Genomic DNA, 13,101 nt, shown 5'->3' with positions numbered 1-13,101 from the left:
TCAAAGAACCCAAGAGGCAAATGGGAGTTCTCTTGCTTACCCTTACACCGCTATGCTATGTCTCGAATCAAAGTAAGAGATGAAGAGATAGTAGGTAGGAGGGTGGTGTAGTGTGTGTCTGTGTATGTGTGTGGATGTATCAAATGGGCACAGATATGGGTCATGCAAGCACGATGGTTATTATTATTGTAGTCGTTTATATTGTCGTGGTGAGGTGATTGATGCTGGGGATTGAAGTTGGTAGCTGTGGTAGTAGTTGTGGTTGTACTCCGTATTATTTTTCAGAATTGGCAACTCATCTAGCTAGCATGGCGGCAGGTTATGTAGTTGAATCGTTTTTTGGGGGAAATCAGTGACGTGACGTTGTTCGAATCTTGGGGCTTGTTGTCCCGCTCAGCCTTGGCTTGGTCTCCGCCACGGAATAGTTATTATTATTGGATTGCAAGTTGATACTTGGATACGGAGTAGTCATCGCTATGATAGCATAGCAGCAGCAACACGCAAACCGGTTGCATCATGGAGCAACTCAATTCAAATAGAAGCTTCGAGAAGCTTCCATCGCGGACCAGGTTGGGGTTACATAGCTCTGCGGCGATTCCGAGGCTGATAGCTAATCTCCTCTTTGGGTCAGGCAGGGTCTTTATTATATTGAAAAGGTATCTCTCTAATAGTAAAGGATATTCCCCTTGATAATTGGTTGGTCAGTGGTATTTTTTTGAATCTGAACAGCGTTGTCTTTGCTCTGATGTTTCTGCATCCAAACCCGGGATCCAGCCCTAATCAGAAGCCCTAATTGGCCCGATTCGGAGGCATCCGGTTATATTAGTTAAAGAAACCGAGGGGCAGTATCGAAGACTTGGTACAGGATGATGTAAATACTACTTCTACTACTATTACTGTTATGGCTGTCACTTCAGGAACAGTCTATCTCTGTCTGCATTAGGGAGTCCTCCGTACATGCTTTTCCTCTCACTTTGTAGCTATCGACACAACGTCCTCATCCGCAACGACATGCCCCAGCCCCACCCGCTGTGGGACATGTCGGGCACTGGCCCCCCAAACCAAAGCATACTTAAAGTTATCCTTCAGCGTCCGATGGATCTGATCGCACACGTCTTCAATGGTAGAATTGTTGCGCACAATTAATGCCTCTGAAAAGTCGGGATCGTCGCCCTTTCTGTTGCAATTGTCAGCATAGTTACCAATTGAATTCCCAAGGCACCCACCACATCACGCGTAGTTATGGACAGGGCGAAAAGAGAACTTACCGCTTGGTATACACCCGCATAAGCTGCAACTCCTGCCAGCACCGATCAATCACATCCTGAATACCCAGATCCAGTTCGCAGCTCATAACGCACGTGTGGGGCTCACGGGCAAGTTTGTCGAGGAAATCCAGGCTGACGCTGTCTATTTTGTTATAGACGTAAAGGCTGAGAGCCGAGAAAAAGTATGTTAGTTTGTGACAGATGACACGGTTTTTGTAAACGAACTCAAGGGATGGAAAAATACCATTTAATATATTTCCTGTGGTCCTTCATAATCACGTCGATAAAGTCATCAACCGTAGCTAAGGGAGATACTGTCAATTTCCCTCGCCTCTAGGATAGGATAACTAGGAGCGGAATATAGCAAAGAAAGCAATTCCATAACCTGGAAAACGTACCATTTTCATCGCGGACTAAAACTTCGCAATTCAAAATCTTGTAGTCTCGTAAAATATTATAGAGCATTTTCTCATCCAGATTTTTGGGCGGTGACTGGAATGTGATTTTCATCCCGCCTGCCTTTTTCACTTTCAGGTAAATATTTCTGTCAACGAATAATGTATATTCACCTGTATTAGCATAGTTTTAAACAAAGCAAAGTAGAGGTACCGCGTTTAAATGCAATAGTAACTCACGGGGGGTCCCGATTTAACCGGATCCCAACTGCCTCTAATTCAGCTTCCAGAAGCGCCCGCTGTTCGGCACGTTTCGTAGCGTCAAGAATCATCATTATTAGATCGCTAGTCTAAGAGTCGAGGTTTTATTAGATATCCAGGGTTCGTATATTCAAGGAAGAACCAAAACAAAATAGAATAACATAAAAAAGAAATCCAAGAAAAATGACCAGGAGGAAAAACATACCTTAGCAGCAGATATGACTTGCCTCCCTCTCCCCTTACCCTCGGCAGCACCTTCAATAATACCAGGCAGATCAAGGACCTGGATCTCGGCGCCGCCGTACTCCAAAACTCCAGGAATCGCCGTGAGCGTCGTGAAGGAGTATGCCGCAACCTCACTCTTCGTCTTCGTAATCTTTGATAAAAAAGTCGACTTGCCCACAGATGGGAATCCCACTAGGGCTATTCGAGCATCACCACTCTTGCTCACATCGAAACCCGAGCCACCACCAGATCCCGCTCCACCTGTAGGCTCGAGCAGCTGTGCTCGTAATCGTGCAAGCTTTCTGGGGAGACGGAGTTAGTCATATGTATGGCTACACTGTTTTGGGAACTTCTGCGGTGGATGGAATGCAGACAAAGCCGCCTTCCTGTCTCTAGAATAGGAGGAACAAGCAATTACAACCGGCTTAAACAGACAACCTTGATGCTCGTTGTCCAGGCCAAGGTGTAGTAACAGGGTATTTTATCTCGAGAGGCGGTTTTCACATGTGGAATAACACTTTCCTCTGCAAATAAATCAATTCAACGGATAGGTACAATATTCTATACATAGCACATACCCTTTTAGCAGACCTAGATGGTATTCTGAAATTTGATTTTGGCCCATTAATATACTGCTAACACGCAGGCCATTAAATTGAATAGTTCCACAAACCCGTTGCCTTATTCTCTGTTCATTGAAAAGTCAGCGATAATCCTATTTAGAAAGAAGAAAAAGAGAACTCACTCTGCGTCCTGCGCATCTCCTCCTCAATCCTATACAAATATCCAACACCACCAGGTTAGACCGACCGTTCATTGAATCGAGGTTTTGGCTATCGGGGGGGTGTAAATGCTCGCTCACTCTTTAATTTTCTCTGTGATGTTCACCATTTTTGCAGATGGACACCCTTGTTGGGTGCAAAACGACTCCTAAATAAGCTCGAAAGGGATGATTTACTATTGAATAAGGAACAGGTCTAGAAGAAAAGTCGTTCCCCAGCACCGTAAAGCGTAACTAGCTCATATCGCGGGACGATGGTGGTCAGCTTTTGTGATTACATAATCTAATTTTTTCGAGACCTCCAGATTGATTGATATCTTCAGCTTCAACATAAACAAAACCAACATCCCTCTCGCGATCACATCTTCAGCTATGGATGAAACAGCTACTATGCCGCGGCCTACGGCTCCTTCTACCTCTCCCGGGCCAGATAGTATAACACAAGAAGGAGAAGCTTCTGCACCCTCCACAGATCTCGCCGTCGCCAATCCCGCAGACACCTCCCTCACGACCACCACTAAAGACCCAACAGACGCCGAAAAGAAGACAAAAAAGATAATCCGCCGAAAGCGAAGGCCAGCCCGACCTCAAGTCGACCCAGCTACAGTAAAATCCGAACCCCCACCCCAAACAGGCACGATCTTCAACATCTGGTACAACAAATGGTCCGGTGGCGATCGCGAGGACAAATACCTCTCACAAGAACCTGCCCCTTCACGTTGCAGCATAGCCCGCGACAGCGGCTACACGCGCGCAGATAAGGTTCGCGGTTCATACTTTTGTCTCTTCTTTGCGCGCGGCCTATGCCCCAAGGGCCACGAGTGCGACTACCTACACCGTCTCCCGGGCCTGCATGACTTGTTCAATCCGAACGTCGACTGTTTCGGCCGCGATAAACACAGCGATTACCGAGATGACATGGGTGGCGTGGGCAGCTTTATGAGGCAGAACAGAACACTGTATATCGGCCGGATACACGTTTCGGATGACATTGAGGAGATCGTCGCGAGACATTTTGCCGAATGGGGCCAGGTGGAGCGCATCCGCGTGCTCAATTCTCGAGGCGTGGCGTTCGTGACATATACGAACGAAGCAAATTCTCAGTTCGCTAAAGAGGCGATGTCGCATCAGAGCCTGGACCATAATGAGGTGCTCAATGTGCGGTGGGCGACGGTTGATCCGAACCCGCTGGCGCAGAAGCGGGACGCGCAGCGTATCGAGGAGCAGGCAGCGGAGGCAGTCAGGAAGGCCCTGCCTGCGGAGTTTGTGGCGGAGTTGGAAGGGAGAGATCCTGAGGCGAGGAAACGGAAGAAGATTGAGGGGAGTTTTGGGCTTAGTGGCTACGAACCCCCTGACGAGGTTTGGTATGCTCGCACCAGGGAATTGGAGCAAGGGAAAGCAACTCAGCAAATCGAACCTCCGGCGGAAGGTCGTTTAATTGAGGATGTTCCAGCAGAAGTACCGCAGCAGCAGGCAACCAGTGGGGGTGGTATATTATCTGGGTCAACTCTAAGCGCACTGAACGGATTTACGGGGGGGAGTTTTACAACAAAACCAAGCGCCCCGGTGTCCAGTGGACCACTAGTGGCTTATGACAGTGATGATAGCGATTGATACGTCTCTTTTTTCAATTTTGCTTGTACAATAGTATTTTTTTAATCCGTTGAGGAACTATTTCTCATTTTAGTAAGCATTAAATGCTCACGGTGAGAGACAGAGCTCCTGCATGGCAAACTCAGCTACCAAAGAAATATACGGGTATCCTGCTATCATGTCATTCATAGCTCATTCATACTAATATTCATCTCTCATATGGCTCATTTCTCATTACTACGTGAGAGATCATAATAGATACAACTGCCGGTGCGGTAGTTGTAAATAAACGCATTCTTATAGATTTCCTTCCCATCCTGAGGGTCTCGGCGCTCGTTGGCAAGGTCGTTGAGCATTTCGAGGACCTGAGCCATATACTTCCTTTCTGTCAGCGGGCAGTTCTGTATCACTGTCCGCCACCTGTCGGGGTCTGAAAGACGGGTATCCCGGAGGGCTTCCAAAACCTCATCTCGAGTGTCAATAGCCGCAATAGGTCCGTCAAGCGCTCTATCCATCACGTTGCGTGATTCGCGAATTGCTATTAGAAGGAAAAAGGGGTTGTTAGAACAATAGTTCCTTGCACCAAGGGTACGTAGTCTTTTCAATGGGAACAAACATACCGGCCTCAATGATGTTTCGCCTATTCGTTTTCTTGCTCCGGTGGAGTGCTACTAAAATCCTTACGTCCTGGTCTTTCTCTCTGACCGAATTGTTGGATTCTTGATGGTACAGATGTTTCAGTGGTTTGCCGGCACCTGTTAGATGCTCACGCTGATTCCGCGCGCCGATTTCGCTTCGAAGCCACCCCGCCAATTCAGAGCTTCTCACCTCAAACTCTTCTTTGGTGCTAATATTCTTCACTTTCAGTCCCCGGTCCATGCTATCCTGCTTGACGATCACGACCCAGCTATGGTTATCATTCTTATACCGCGCAAGGATCTCCTCCAATGAGGAAGCATCAACGGAAAGTTCAGCACTAATTTCATGCGCCCACAGGTCCTGAACGACGCCAACTCCCACAGTACGAAGGACTGTAGCATCGAAACTAGCGACGAGAACATCACACTATTTCAAATCAGAATATGCCAAGCCTGAACACCCCCCCAAAGAAGGTTTAACTTACCCGTCTTGCCCGCCAGATTCCGCTTATTTCCGCCTCTCCCTGTTTAAGGAAAGCTTTATTTGACCCTTTCAAATAGTTCGACATTGAGAGGCACAGTTTTTCCCATCCGAGGTTGAATCCGACGGCATGACGTTGGTTGCCTGAATATAGAACCTTAGGGTGGAATTCTTGAATGAGGCTATCGTATCGTCCTCCGGCCGCAAAGACATCTCGTCGTTTTGTGTCGGAAACGCATTGAAAGAGAACACTGCCACGAAAGAATTTATCGTTAAGACTGCTCAGGGGGTTTACGTAGATCTTTCTCTTCACACGGAATCCTTTTAGATACGACACCACGGCGTTTAGACGGGCGAATATCGGAGCGAGGCGGTCTGCAAACTCCGTTCCTTCCATGATTGTACGAAGGCGTTTTAAGGCTTTGTCTGGGCTATCTGTTATTTGGCATTAAAAAATGTCAGGTCTAAGAAGGGAGTCAGTATGGAGGAACAAACCTCGAAAGTCGAAGCGGGCAAGGTCGTCAACAGATGTAGACGCGACCCCGACAGTTGGAGATCGAAGCTCACTACGGATCTTTTGCATTGAGTACGGTCCAATATTCAACTTGCTAATGACCTCTTTAACCAGGGGCTTTTGTTGGGAGCTGATTCGACAAAATGACATAATCGCGTCAAGGAGGTCTGAGTGGTTAATGTGGAAACACATTGGGGCAGATCTCAGGGAAGGGAATTCATTCAAAATCTCGTCTAAGACCTTAATGACTTCCGCTTCCTTTAGTGCCAGATCCAAAGTGTTATGTGATATCATGTCAAAGTCAACCTCACGGTGACCACGCGGCGCTCCTCCGTGTATAGACTCCCGGTAGACGGTGCCAAAAGTGAAGATCTTTTCGATGGACGAGTCTAATCTAGGTACGGAGCGAGCATTCGGAAGGGTGAGATCGTAGGGCAGTTGAACAAGGTTGCCTGCAGGATCCAAAAGACGAACCACCCCTGGGGGATAGTGTTCAGAACGTGGGAATAGGGAGCTACGTGTCGTCTCAACAGCGCCGTGTTTCCGGAATATCGATGTCAATTTCTCTTTTACTAGACTTTGAAGCAACACTTCGGCAGCGGGTGGTGTTCCGCGAGAGTCCATATCCCATGCGATGTCTTCGAATTTTCTCGCTGGCTGGGAGAAAATAGCTGAAAGGATTTTCTTGTAGTCCGGTGAGTTAGGATCGGAGAGAATGCCCATAATAGCCTTTCGAAACATTTCTTCTTCAACCTGTAGAGGTATTTTGCCGCTTTGGAGAAGTTCTGCCGCAGTGGGTCGTTCACTTGGACGATGGCTCAGGAGGGACTCAATTATTTCTCCTTGTATGGCCCTCTCTGGTACCTCGAATGTTGAGGGGAGCGTATGAACCTTCTTTCTCACGTTCTGCAATGTGTGATCGCGCTCCATCGCCGTCTTGAGAGGATGGCACATTTCGAGAAATATAATGCCAAGTGAATACATCTACTATCATCAGTATTATTCCATTCGGGTATAATTTTCGTAGGCGTAGAATATTTAATAAAAAACTCACATCAACCTTCTCATTATACTGGCTGACCGACACAGATTTCATTTCAGGGGCAACATAGTAGGTGGTTCCTATACTCCGGGTATAATGCCCAGCAATGTCTGTGGCATTCGAAGATCGAACTGCCGTTGTGAACTGGCCAGTCGTAGCTAGGCCAAAGTCGCCGATGCGCGGGTTGTTCGCAACATCGATAAATATATTATCTGGTTTCAGATCCCGGTGAATAATGCCATGGCTATGGATATGGCTTAGGCCATCCACGATCTGTCGAAACAATCTCCAAGAAAACTCAATGTCGTCATATAATCCGTTCCTGATTAAATCGCGGAGTGTCTAGCGAAATATGTTAACCTATTTTTGCTCGGAGAGCAACCTGGGTGGCAATATGCTTACATGCTTCTCGCAATATTCCATCTGAATGTAAAGCGTAGTTGTCACAGTGTGGGATGATGATCCAGATCTCAGCCTCTGAAGGCTTGGGCCTTCATCTGTTTTTAATGGGCTCCATTGTCTATGGTGGCCGGATTCTTCCGATGCCGTATCAGTGTCGTCATGCCCATCACTATCATACCCAAACTCTATGTCAGGATACCCCTTTGAGCTTATAAAATCAAGTCCACTTGTGCTATATCCGAAATCCACGTCGTCTTCAGGATGACGCGAATTTGCTTCGGTGGATGACACTGCCTCGTCGTCAAGAGCATGATAGTCTCGTTCGAGCCACGCAGTAAAATACCGTACGACGTATGGATGATTAAGCCTTGATAGTAGCATAATTTCGGATAAAGTATCCTTGAGGGCGATCCCTGACTTCGAGGAGATTTTTTTGATTGCGTAAAACCCTCCGTCTAGCTTGTTTCGCGCTTTCACAACCTGGCCGAAACCTCCTTTGCCCAGGCGCCCAACCTCATCAAAGTCCTGCCCATACCGAGAAAATGAAGGGAGGGCTCCCTGGGAATCAAGCCGGCTTCGTCTTCGTAGCGATATTAGATTGGATGCAACCGATGGTTCAAGCAGTGGCGCATCGACTCGAAAGAACTCGAATGGTTGAATTTGGAATGCAGTGGGGCGTTTTTTAGGGTCCGGTCTAAAGATCTCCCCAAGCATTTCCTCCAAAGGCATTGAAAGATCGATCGCATTCATAAGAGCGTTGGCTGATGTATACCGCTGCATTATGTCCTTTCCAAAACTCATTTGCAGAAAAACTATCCCTAGATCCCATACATCAGTTTTGGTGCTGGGCTGAGAACCTTTCTGTGTGAGCTCTGGTGGAATCCAAAATGGAGACTGGGAGGAAGTTAAAGTTCGCTTCGCTCCTGATGGTACTGGAAGCGATTCCTCCACACCACTTAGAAGTTTGAGTATGGTGTTGTTGGACTGGGTTCTGAACAATAACACCCGTCCAGAATGAATGTTGCCATGAACAATACCGTTACGATGATAATACTCTAAGGCATCAAGCAGCTGTAACATCCAGGCCCTTGCGGTGTCTGCCGTCACACTCCCGATCATGTCAAGCAGCTCAGATAGCGATCCTTTGTTAGCATACTCGAACAAAGTGTAAATATGCCATGCGCTTTCGTGGGATGTCTCGGGGCCAAGAGGGCGATATATCTTAAATCCAATAAAATCAACCAGATTTGGGTGTCTCAGTCGCTTTAGGATTTCGAGCTTGTCTTCGCTCGCCCTAATTTCCTGGCGGAGGTCACGCTCCAAGCCCATTTCCCGAATAAATAGCTGTTTAAGGACGAGGAGTGGAACATGAGCCCCATTTCCAGAAATGACAGGCCTCACTGTGAAAGTCTCCTTGTGAGGCGCACTGGCAATTAATGTCTTCCCAAGTACCGACCGGAAAGTAATAGGTCGTTCATCATAGTCATTCATTACTAACGGTGGGTCAAATGAAACAAGGCCAGTGTCAAAGGACTCACTATCCTCGAAAGCCACCTTGCTTCTCCGTCGCGACACTTGTTCCTTCGCTCGTTGTCTTTGCTTAATTTTGCTCTCAAGTAGCGTTTGTAAAGCCTTCTCTTCTGCAGCAGTGGCCTGTTCCTGCCTCCTCCGCTCTTCCTGCTTTTGTTCCTCGGCTTGCTGTATTGCTGCGGCTTCCTGGACTATCCGTTCTTCCTCCAGGCTTGGTATGTCTTTGTCCTCGGCTTGTGCTATTGCGACATCTTCGAGGATATCCTGAACGGATAGTGCAAGTTCGTAGATCATTTCCGAACCCAGAAGGGTTTTTGGTTTAGTTTCAATCACATCCTTGATCCTGGATTTAGCTCCTCTCCGGAGGTCATCAAGACCTTGGACGGTCAAATTTGGGACTGTCTTAGGGTATGTCGCAGGCAGCGAAACTAACAAGACAACCTGCACGTCCGGATTCGAGGAAGCTCTCAGATGCAATTTGAAAGCTACTTCAGACGCTTGCTATTTACCAGAACATGAGTACATCCTCCCGTATATATATGTGCGTATATCTGTAAATACAAAAAGGCGAACGCATTTTGTACGGTACTCACATGCCAAGCAGCTTGTCGGACTTCTACATCCTCAAAATCAGTCGAGTATATTGAGCGCAAGGCGTCGGCCTCATTCTCATGAATTTCTTTGTAGTTAGTGGTAGGGGGAACAGCAGGTGGTTCAGGAGGATTCTCCTTTTTCTCTACTTTTGGAGCGCCATTTTTCAGGACATTGCTTTTCTTGTGTTTGTGAGGCATGGCGGACTTCGGAAATGGATGCAGGACACATTAGAAGAAGATCGTGATGTCCGTTGCTCCCAGAAAGAGTAGACAACGAAGATGCAGCCGAAGCTGCAGCCCTCTACCTAGACATGATTAGAAAGGATCGCGGGGTATAAATCGTTAAATTGAGGTTTAACTGTTGACATAGTTAGCGGGGAAGATGGAAGGCGGTCTTGGGTTGTGATGTGTCTACGGTGCACTGGAACAATGTTTTTCCCTTACGGCGCCAGTGGCCGGCTAAATTGACACACTAAGCCGGAAACAGTAGTTAAACATCGCGTTCTCCGCGCTACACGCGCCAGCCGGTTGAGTGACGTCGAAGTAAACAAACCAACCCCAACTCGACCCAACGTTGCAAGAGAGCTGCTAGGCATTCCCACAACGGCAAGCCAGTGAGCGCAATACGGGACAATGCTTCTCTGATATTTGGTCATTAGTTTTAGCATCCCCTTCTCTCAAGCAACTTCCAGCCGTTTTGCCAACATGTTAGGCTGGTTGGCTGGTTCCGCACGCGGTGAGTACACCGGCTTTGCAGGTATGTTCGTTCCACACCGCCTCTATACGCCTTCCTGCCAACAAGAAATTTCCTTTCAAGCTCCAATTGCTAATTGTTTACACTCTCGATAGACGATTCCAAAGTCCAGGAAGCTCCAGAAACCCCCGCTCCTTTATTTGCTTTTCGGGCATTCAAAAGTGCCTTTGTGGGCACGCCAGGCCCCGATGCCACCGACGACGAGCTTACAGTTCCAATTAAATCATTAAAGCCCACCGTCAATCGCAAGGGCACTGATATACATATGCCTCCAAAAAAAGAAAATCCAGGCCCTTTAGATTTGCAACCATCCCTTCGAAAGTCAGATGAACCTGCACCGCCGATGGCTTCCCCCACAAAGAGCATTCTGCTCACACCAGGAACTGCAGCGACGCGACGGAAGACTGTATCGTTTGGTGAAGGAGTTGTGGACAATGAACGAAAGAAGTCTCCCTTCGAATCGACTGCGTATAATGGTAATATAAGCCGGCAATGGACAGGCAAACTACACGAGGGAAGCGGTAAAAAAAGCAGCAAGCTCACCAAATCTCTCATCGAGGCTCGGAGCAAAAAATCAGGTGAAGAAAGGAAACGAAATGAAAATGACGAGCTTTTCGATATTATGGATCGAAAACCTCACTCACCTGCTAAGGAGACCTCCAGGCCCAAGGGGAATCAAGATCCACCCAAGGATAGGTATGAAGACGAAAGCGAAGACGATGTGACGACAAATCTTGACGAGCCACATTCACAGTCAGGGATATATTGGAAATCTGAATTCGATAGTTATAGGGCGAAAACTGAACGAGAGATTAAAAAGCTGATTCAATACCGATCAGTTGCGAAATCTTACGCGAAGAAAAAGGATTTAGAAATGCGGCGTTTATCAGAAAAGTTGAAACGAGAAGAGGCCAAAGTTTCGGAAATGGAGCTTCACGTTTCTAAGCTTGCAGCTGGAATGGTAGACGGCACGAACAAAACGGGGTCAAATAAAGACATGTTTAAAGAGCTATCCGAACAGACAGCCTTAGCTGTACAGTATAAGCGCAAAGCAGATTCGCTACGGAAGGCTCTAGAGCGACACGGGATGATAGACAGCGATGGCGAGTCTCAAGAACATAATACAGCCTCAGAGGACGTTTGCCAAAAACTCCGGGAAACGGAAAAGGCACTTGAATTGGCTAATTCCAAGCTCGAGGCGTTAGAAAATAACAAATTGAATACAAAGAAGCTTCAAGGCCTAGCTGAGAGTTCAGAACGTAAAGCCATCGAACTTCAAAAAGAGAACAAGGCATTGAAACTGAGTCTCGCCAGGTTCAAGGAGGAGATGACGAGCTATGAGGACAGGCGGAAAGCTAAGGAAGCGAGGCTAAGGCAGAAAGAGCAAAAGCTGCAGGACCGAGTTCAGGAGTACAAGAACCGTTTAGATGAGGCGAAGCAACACCACCAAGAAGCGGAGCAATTTTTAAAACAATCCTTTACCGAAGAAAAGCAACACATGCAGGATATTATCGACTCGCTCCGTCACAATATATCACTTGTGGAAAACGTTTCTCATGGCAGTGTTAGGCGGAAAGGTGAAATCAAAGTATTGCCAAACGCTGCGGATATGAAACGTGAGCATGACACAGTGGATAGGCAAGATGGGAAGTATGACTCTCGCAAAGGAACTGAATCGGGAACTCGAATTTCCCAGGGTTATAAAGATATAAAGGCGGAAAGCCCCAGAAAAGACCTTGTCCAAAATGCAAGTGATCCTAGACGCGACAGCTTTCGAAACACCCTTAACGAACATGTTGATGCGATCGAACCCCAACCACACGTGTTTGAGCGACATGGGACTAGACCTGAGCGCACTACGCGGCGTCGAACAGACACTTTGATTGACTGCAGTGAGGACCACAACGAGCCAACGACCAACTTGGAAGATTCTCCTGCTCTGCCCAAAAATCGCGTTACCAGAACTCTTCCTTATCGAGATAATCCCCCGGTCCCGCCCTCTTCACCACCTACCCTTCCATCATTGGAGAACAGCCCGGTGTCCTCACCTGACAAGCGAACGCCAAGACCACGTCTACAAGCGCGTTCAGCGTTGTCCCCAAGACCCTCGATGGTCCATATATCTTCAAACCCGACAAACCCTCCGGCAAGACTTTCAAGTCAGTATCAAAGTCACCTCAGACGGAAAGTCAGCGGGACCCGTGTGCTTTCGAGGACCTCTGCCAAGGCTGCAGCGGCCACGGCGACTAATCGTCAGGTCCCCTTCCAGCGAGAGGAGTCTATACTCCGCGGCAGTGACTCCCCTAATAGTCCCGCGAGCCTAAAACGTGATTCACTTCCAGCGGATAGAGTGGCGGCAGCTATGAGGCGACTCAAACTCAGGGATCAGAGGAAAAGGGTAAACGCTGAGGGGAAAGAAAATGTTTGGTCAGCTTGATTTGCATTCCTCTTTCTCGTCTTTGTTTTAGTGGGCGTGCTAGGGGACTGGTGACAGGACTAAAGGCTTGATGTTGGATTGGGTTTTGTTATTTGGTTTCTTTTCTTTTTTTTTTTTTTTTTTTTTTTTTTTTTTTTTTTTTTTTTAACGTCAAAGGGGTACTGGCCAGGATTTTCTATATACCCGG

At 47.4% G+C, this 13,101-nt stretch overlaps 4 protein-coding genes across 4 annotated transcripts; 2 read left to right on the top strand and 2 right to left on the bottom strand.

The window, feature by feature from the left end:
* Positions 1 to 969: 969 nt before the first annotated feature.
* Positions 970 to 3,040, bottom strand: BDBG_03719 (GTP-binding protein 1; the record flags this gene model as incomplete). Its single annotated transcript, XM_031721364.1, has 10 exons — positions 970 to 1,177; positions 1,269 to 1,433; positions 1,513 to 1,570; positions 1,667 to 1,812; positions 1,904 to 2,013; positions 2,130 to 2,451; positions 2,728 to 2,752; positions 2,823 to 2,837; positions 2,895 to 2,923; positions 3,012 to 3,040. The coding sequence occupies 10 exons, from the start codon at positions 3,038 to 3,040 to the stop codon at positions 970 to 972; spliced, it is 1,107 nt and encodes a 368-aa protein (XP_031577897.1).
* Positions 3,041 to 3,253: 213 nt separating this feature from the next.
* BDBG_03718 (pre-mRNA-splicing factor cwc2) lies at positions 3,254 to 4,885 on the top strand. Its single transcript, XM_002625613.2, has one exon. The coding sequence runs from the start codon at positions 3,303 to 3,305 to the stop codon at positions 4,542 to 4,544; it is 1,242 nt and encodes a 413-aa protein (XP_002625659.1). The 5' UTR covers positions 3,254 to 3,302; the 3' UTR covers positions 4,545 to 4,885.
* BDBG_03717 (PEK/GCN2 protein kinase) lies at positions 3,833 to 10,118 on the bottom strand. Its single transcript, XM_031721363.1, has 7 exons — positions 9,724 to 10,118; positions 7,601 to 9,631; positions 7,211 to 7,540; positions 6,138 to 7,140; positions 5,647 to 6,077; positions 5,144 to 5,588; positions 3,833 to 5,061 (listed from the first exon to the last, which is right to left on the bottom strand). The coding sequence occupies exons 1-7, from the start codon at positions 9,919 to 9,921 to the stop codon at positions 4,748 to 4,750; spliced, it is 4,752 nt and encodes a 1,583-aa protein (XP_031577896.1). The 5' UTR covers positions 9,922 to 10,118; the 3' UTR covers positions 3,833 to 4,747.
* A 123-nt stretch (positions 10,119 to 10,241) lies between these two features.
* BDBG_03716 (uncharacterized protein) lies at positions 10,242 to 13,022 on the top strand. The gene is made up of 2 exons (XM_031721362.1): positions 10,242 to 10,480; positions 10,573 to 13,022. Exons 1-2 carry the CDS (start codon positions 10,429 to 10,431, stop codon positions 12,912 to 12,914), a joined length of 2,394 nt encoding a protein of 797 aa, XP_031577895.1. The 5' UTR covers positions 10,242 to 10,428; the 3' UTR covers positions 12,915 to 13,022.
* The last annotated feature ends 79 nt before the right edge of the window (positions 13,023 to 13,101 follow it).

Source organism: Blastomyces gilchristii (assembly GCF_000003855.2).
Source record: "Blastomyces gilchristii SLH14081 genomic scaffold supercont1.6, whole genome shotgun sequence".
Taxonomy (NCBI): domain Eukaryota; kingdom Fungi; phylum Ascomycota; class Eurotiomycetes; order Onygenales; family Ajellomycetaceae; genus Blastomyces; species Blastomyces gilchristii.
This window is presented reverse-complemented; position numbering and strand designations above follow the sequence as displayed.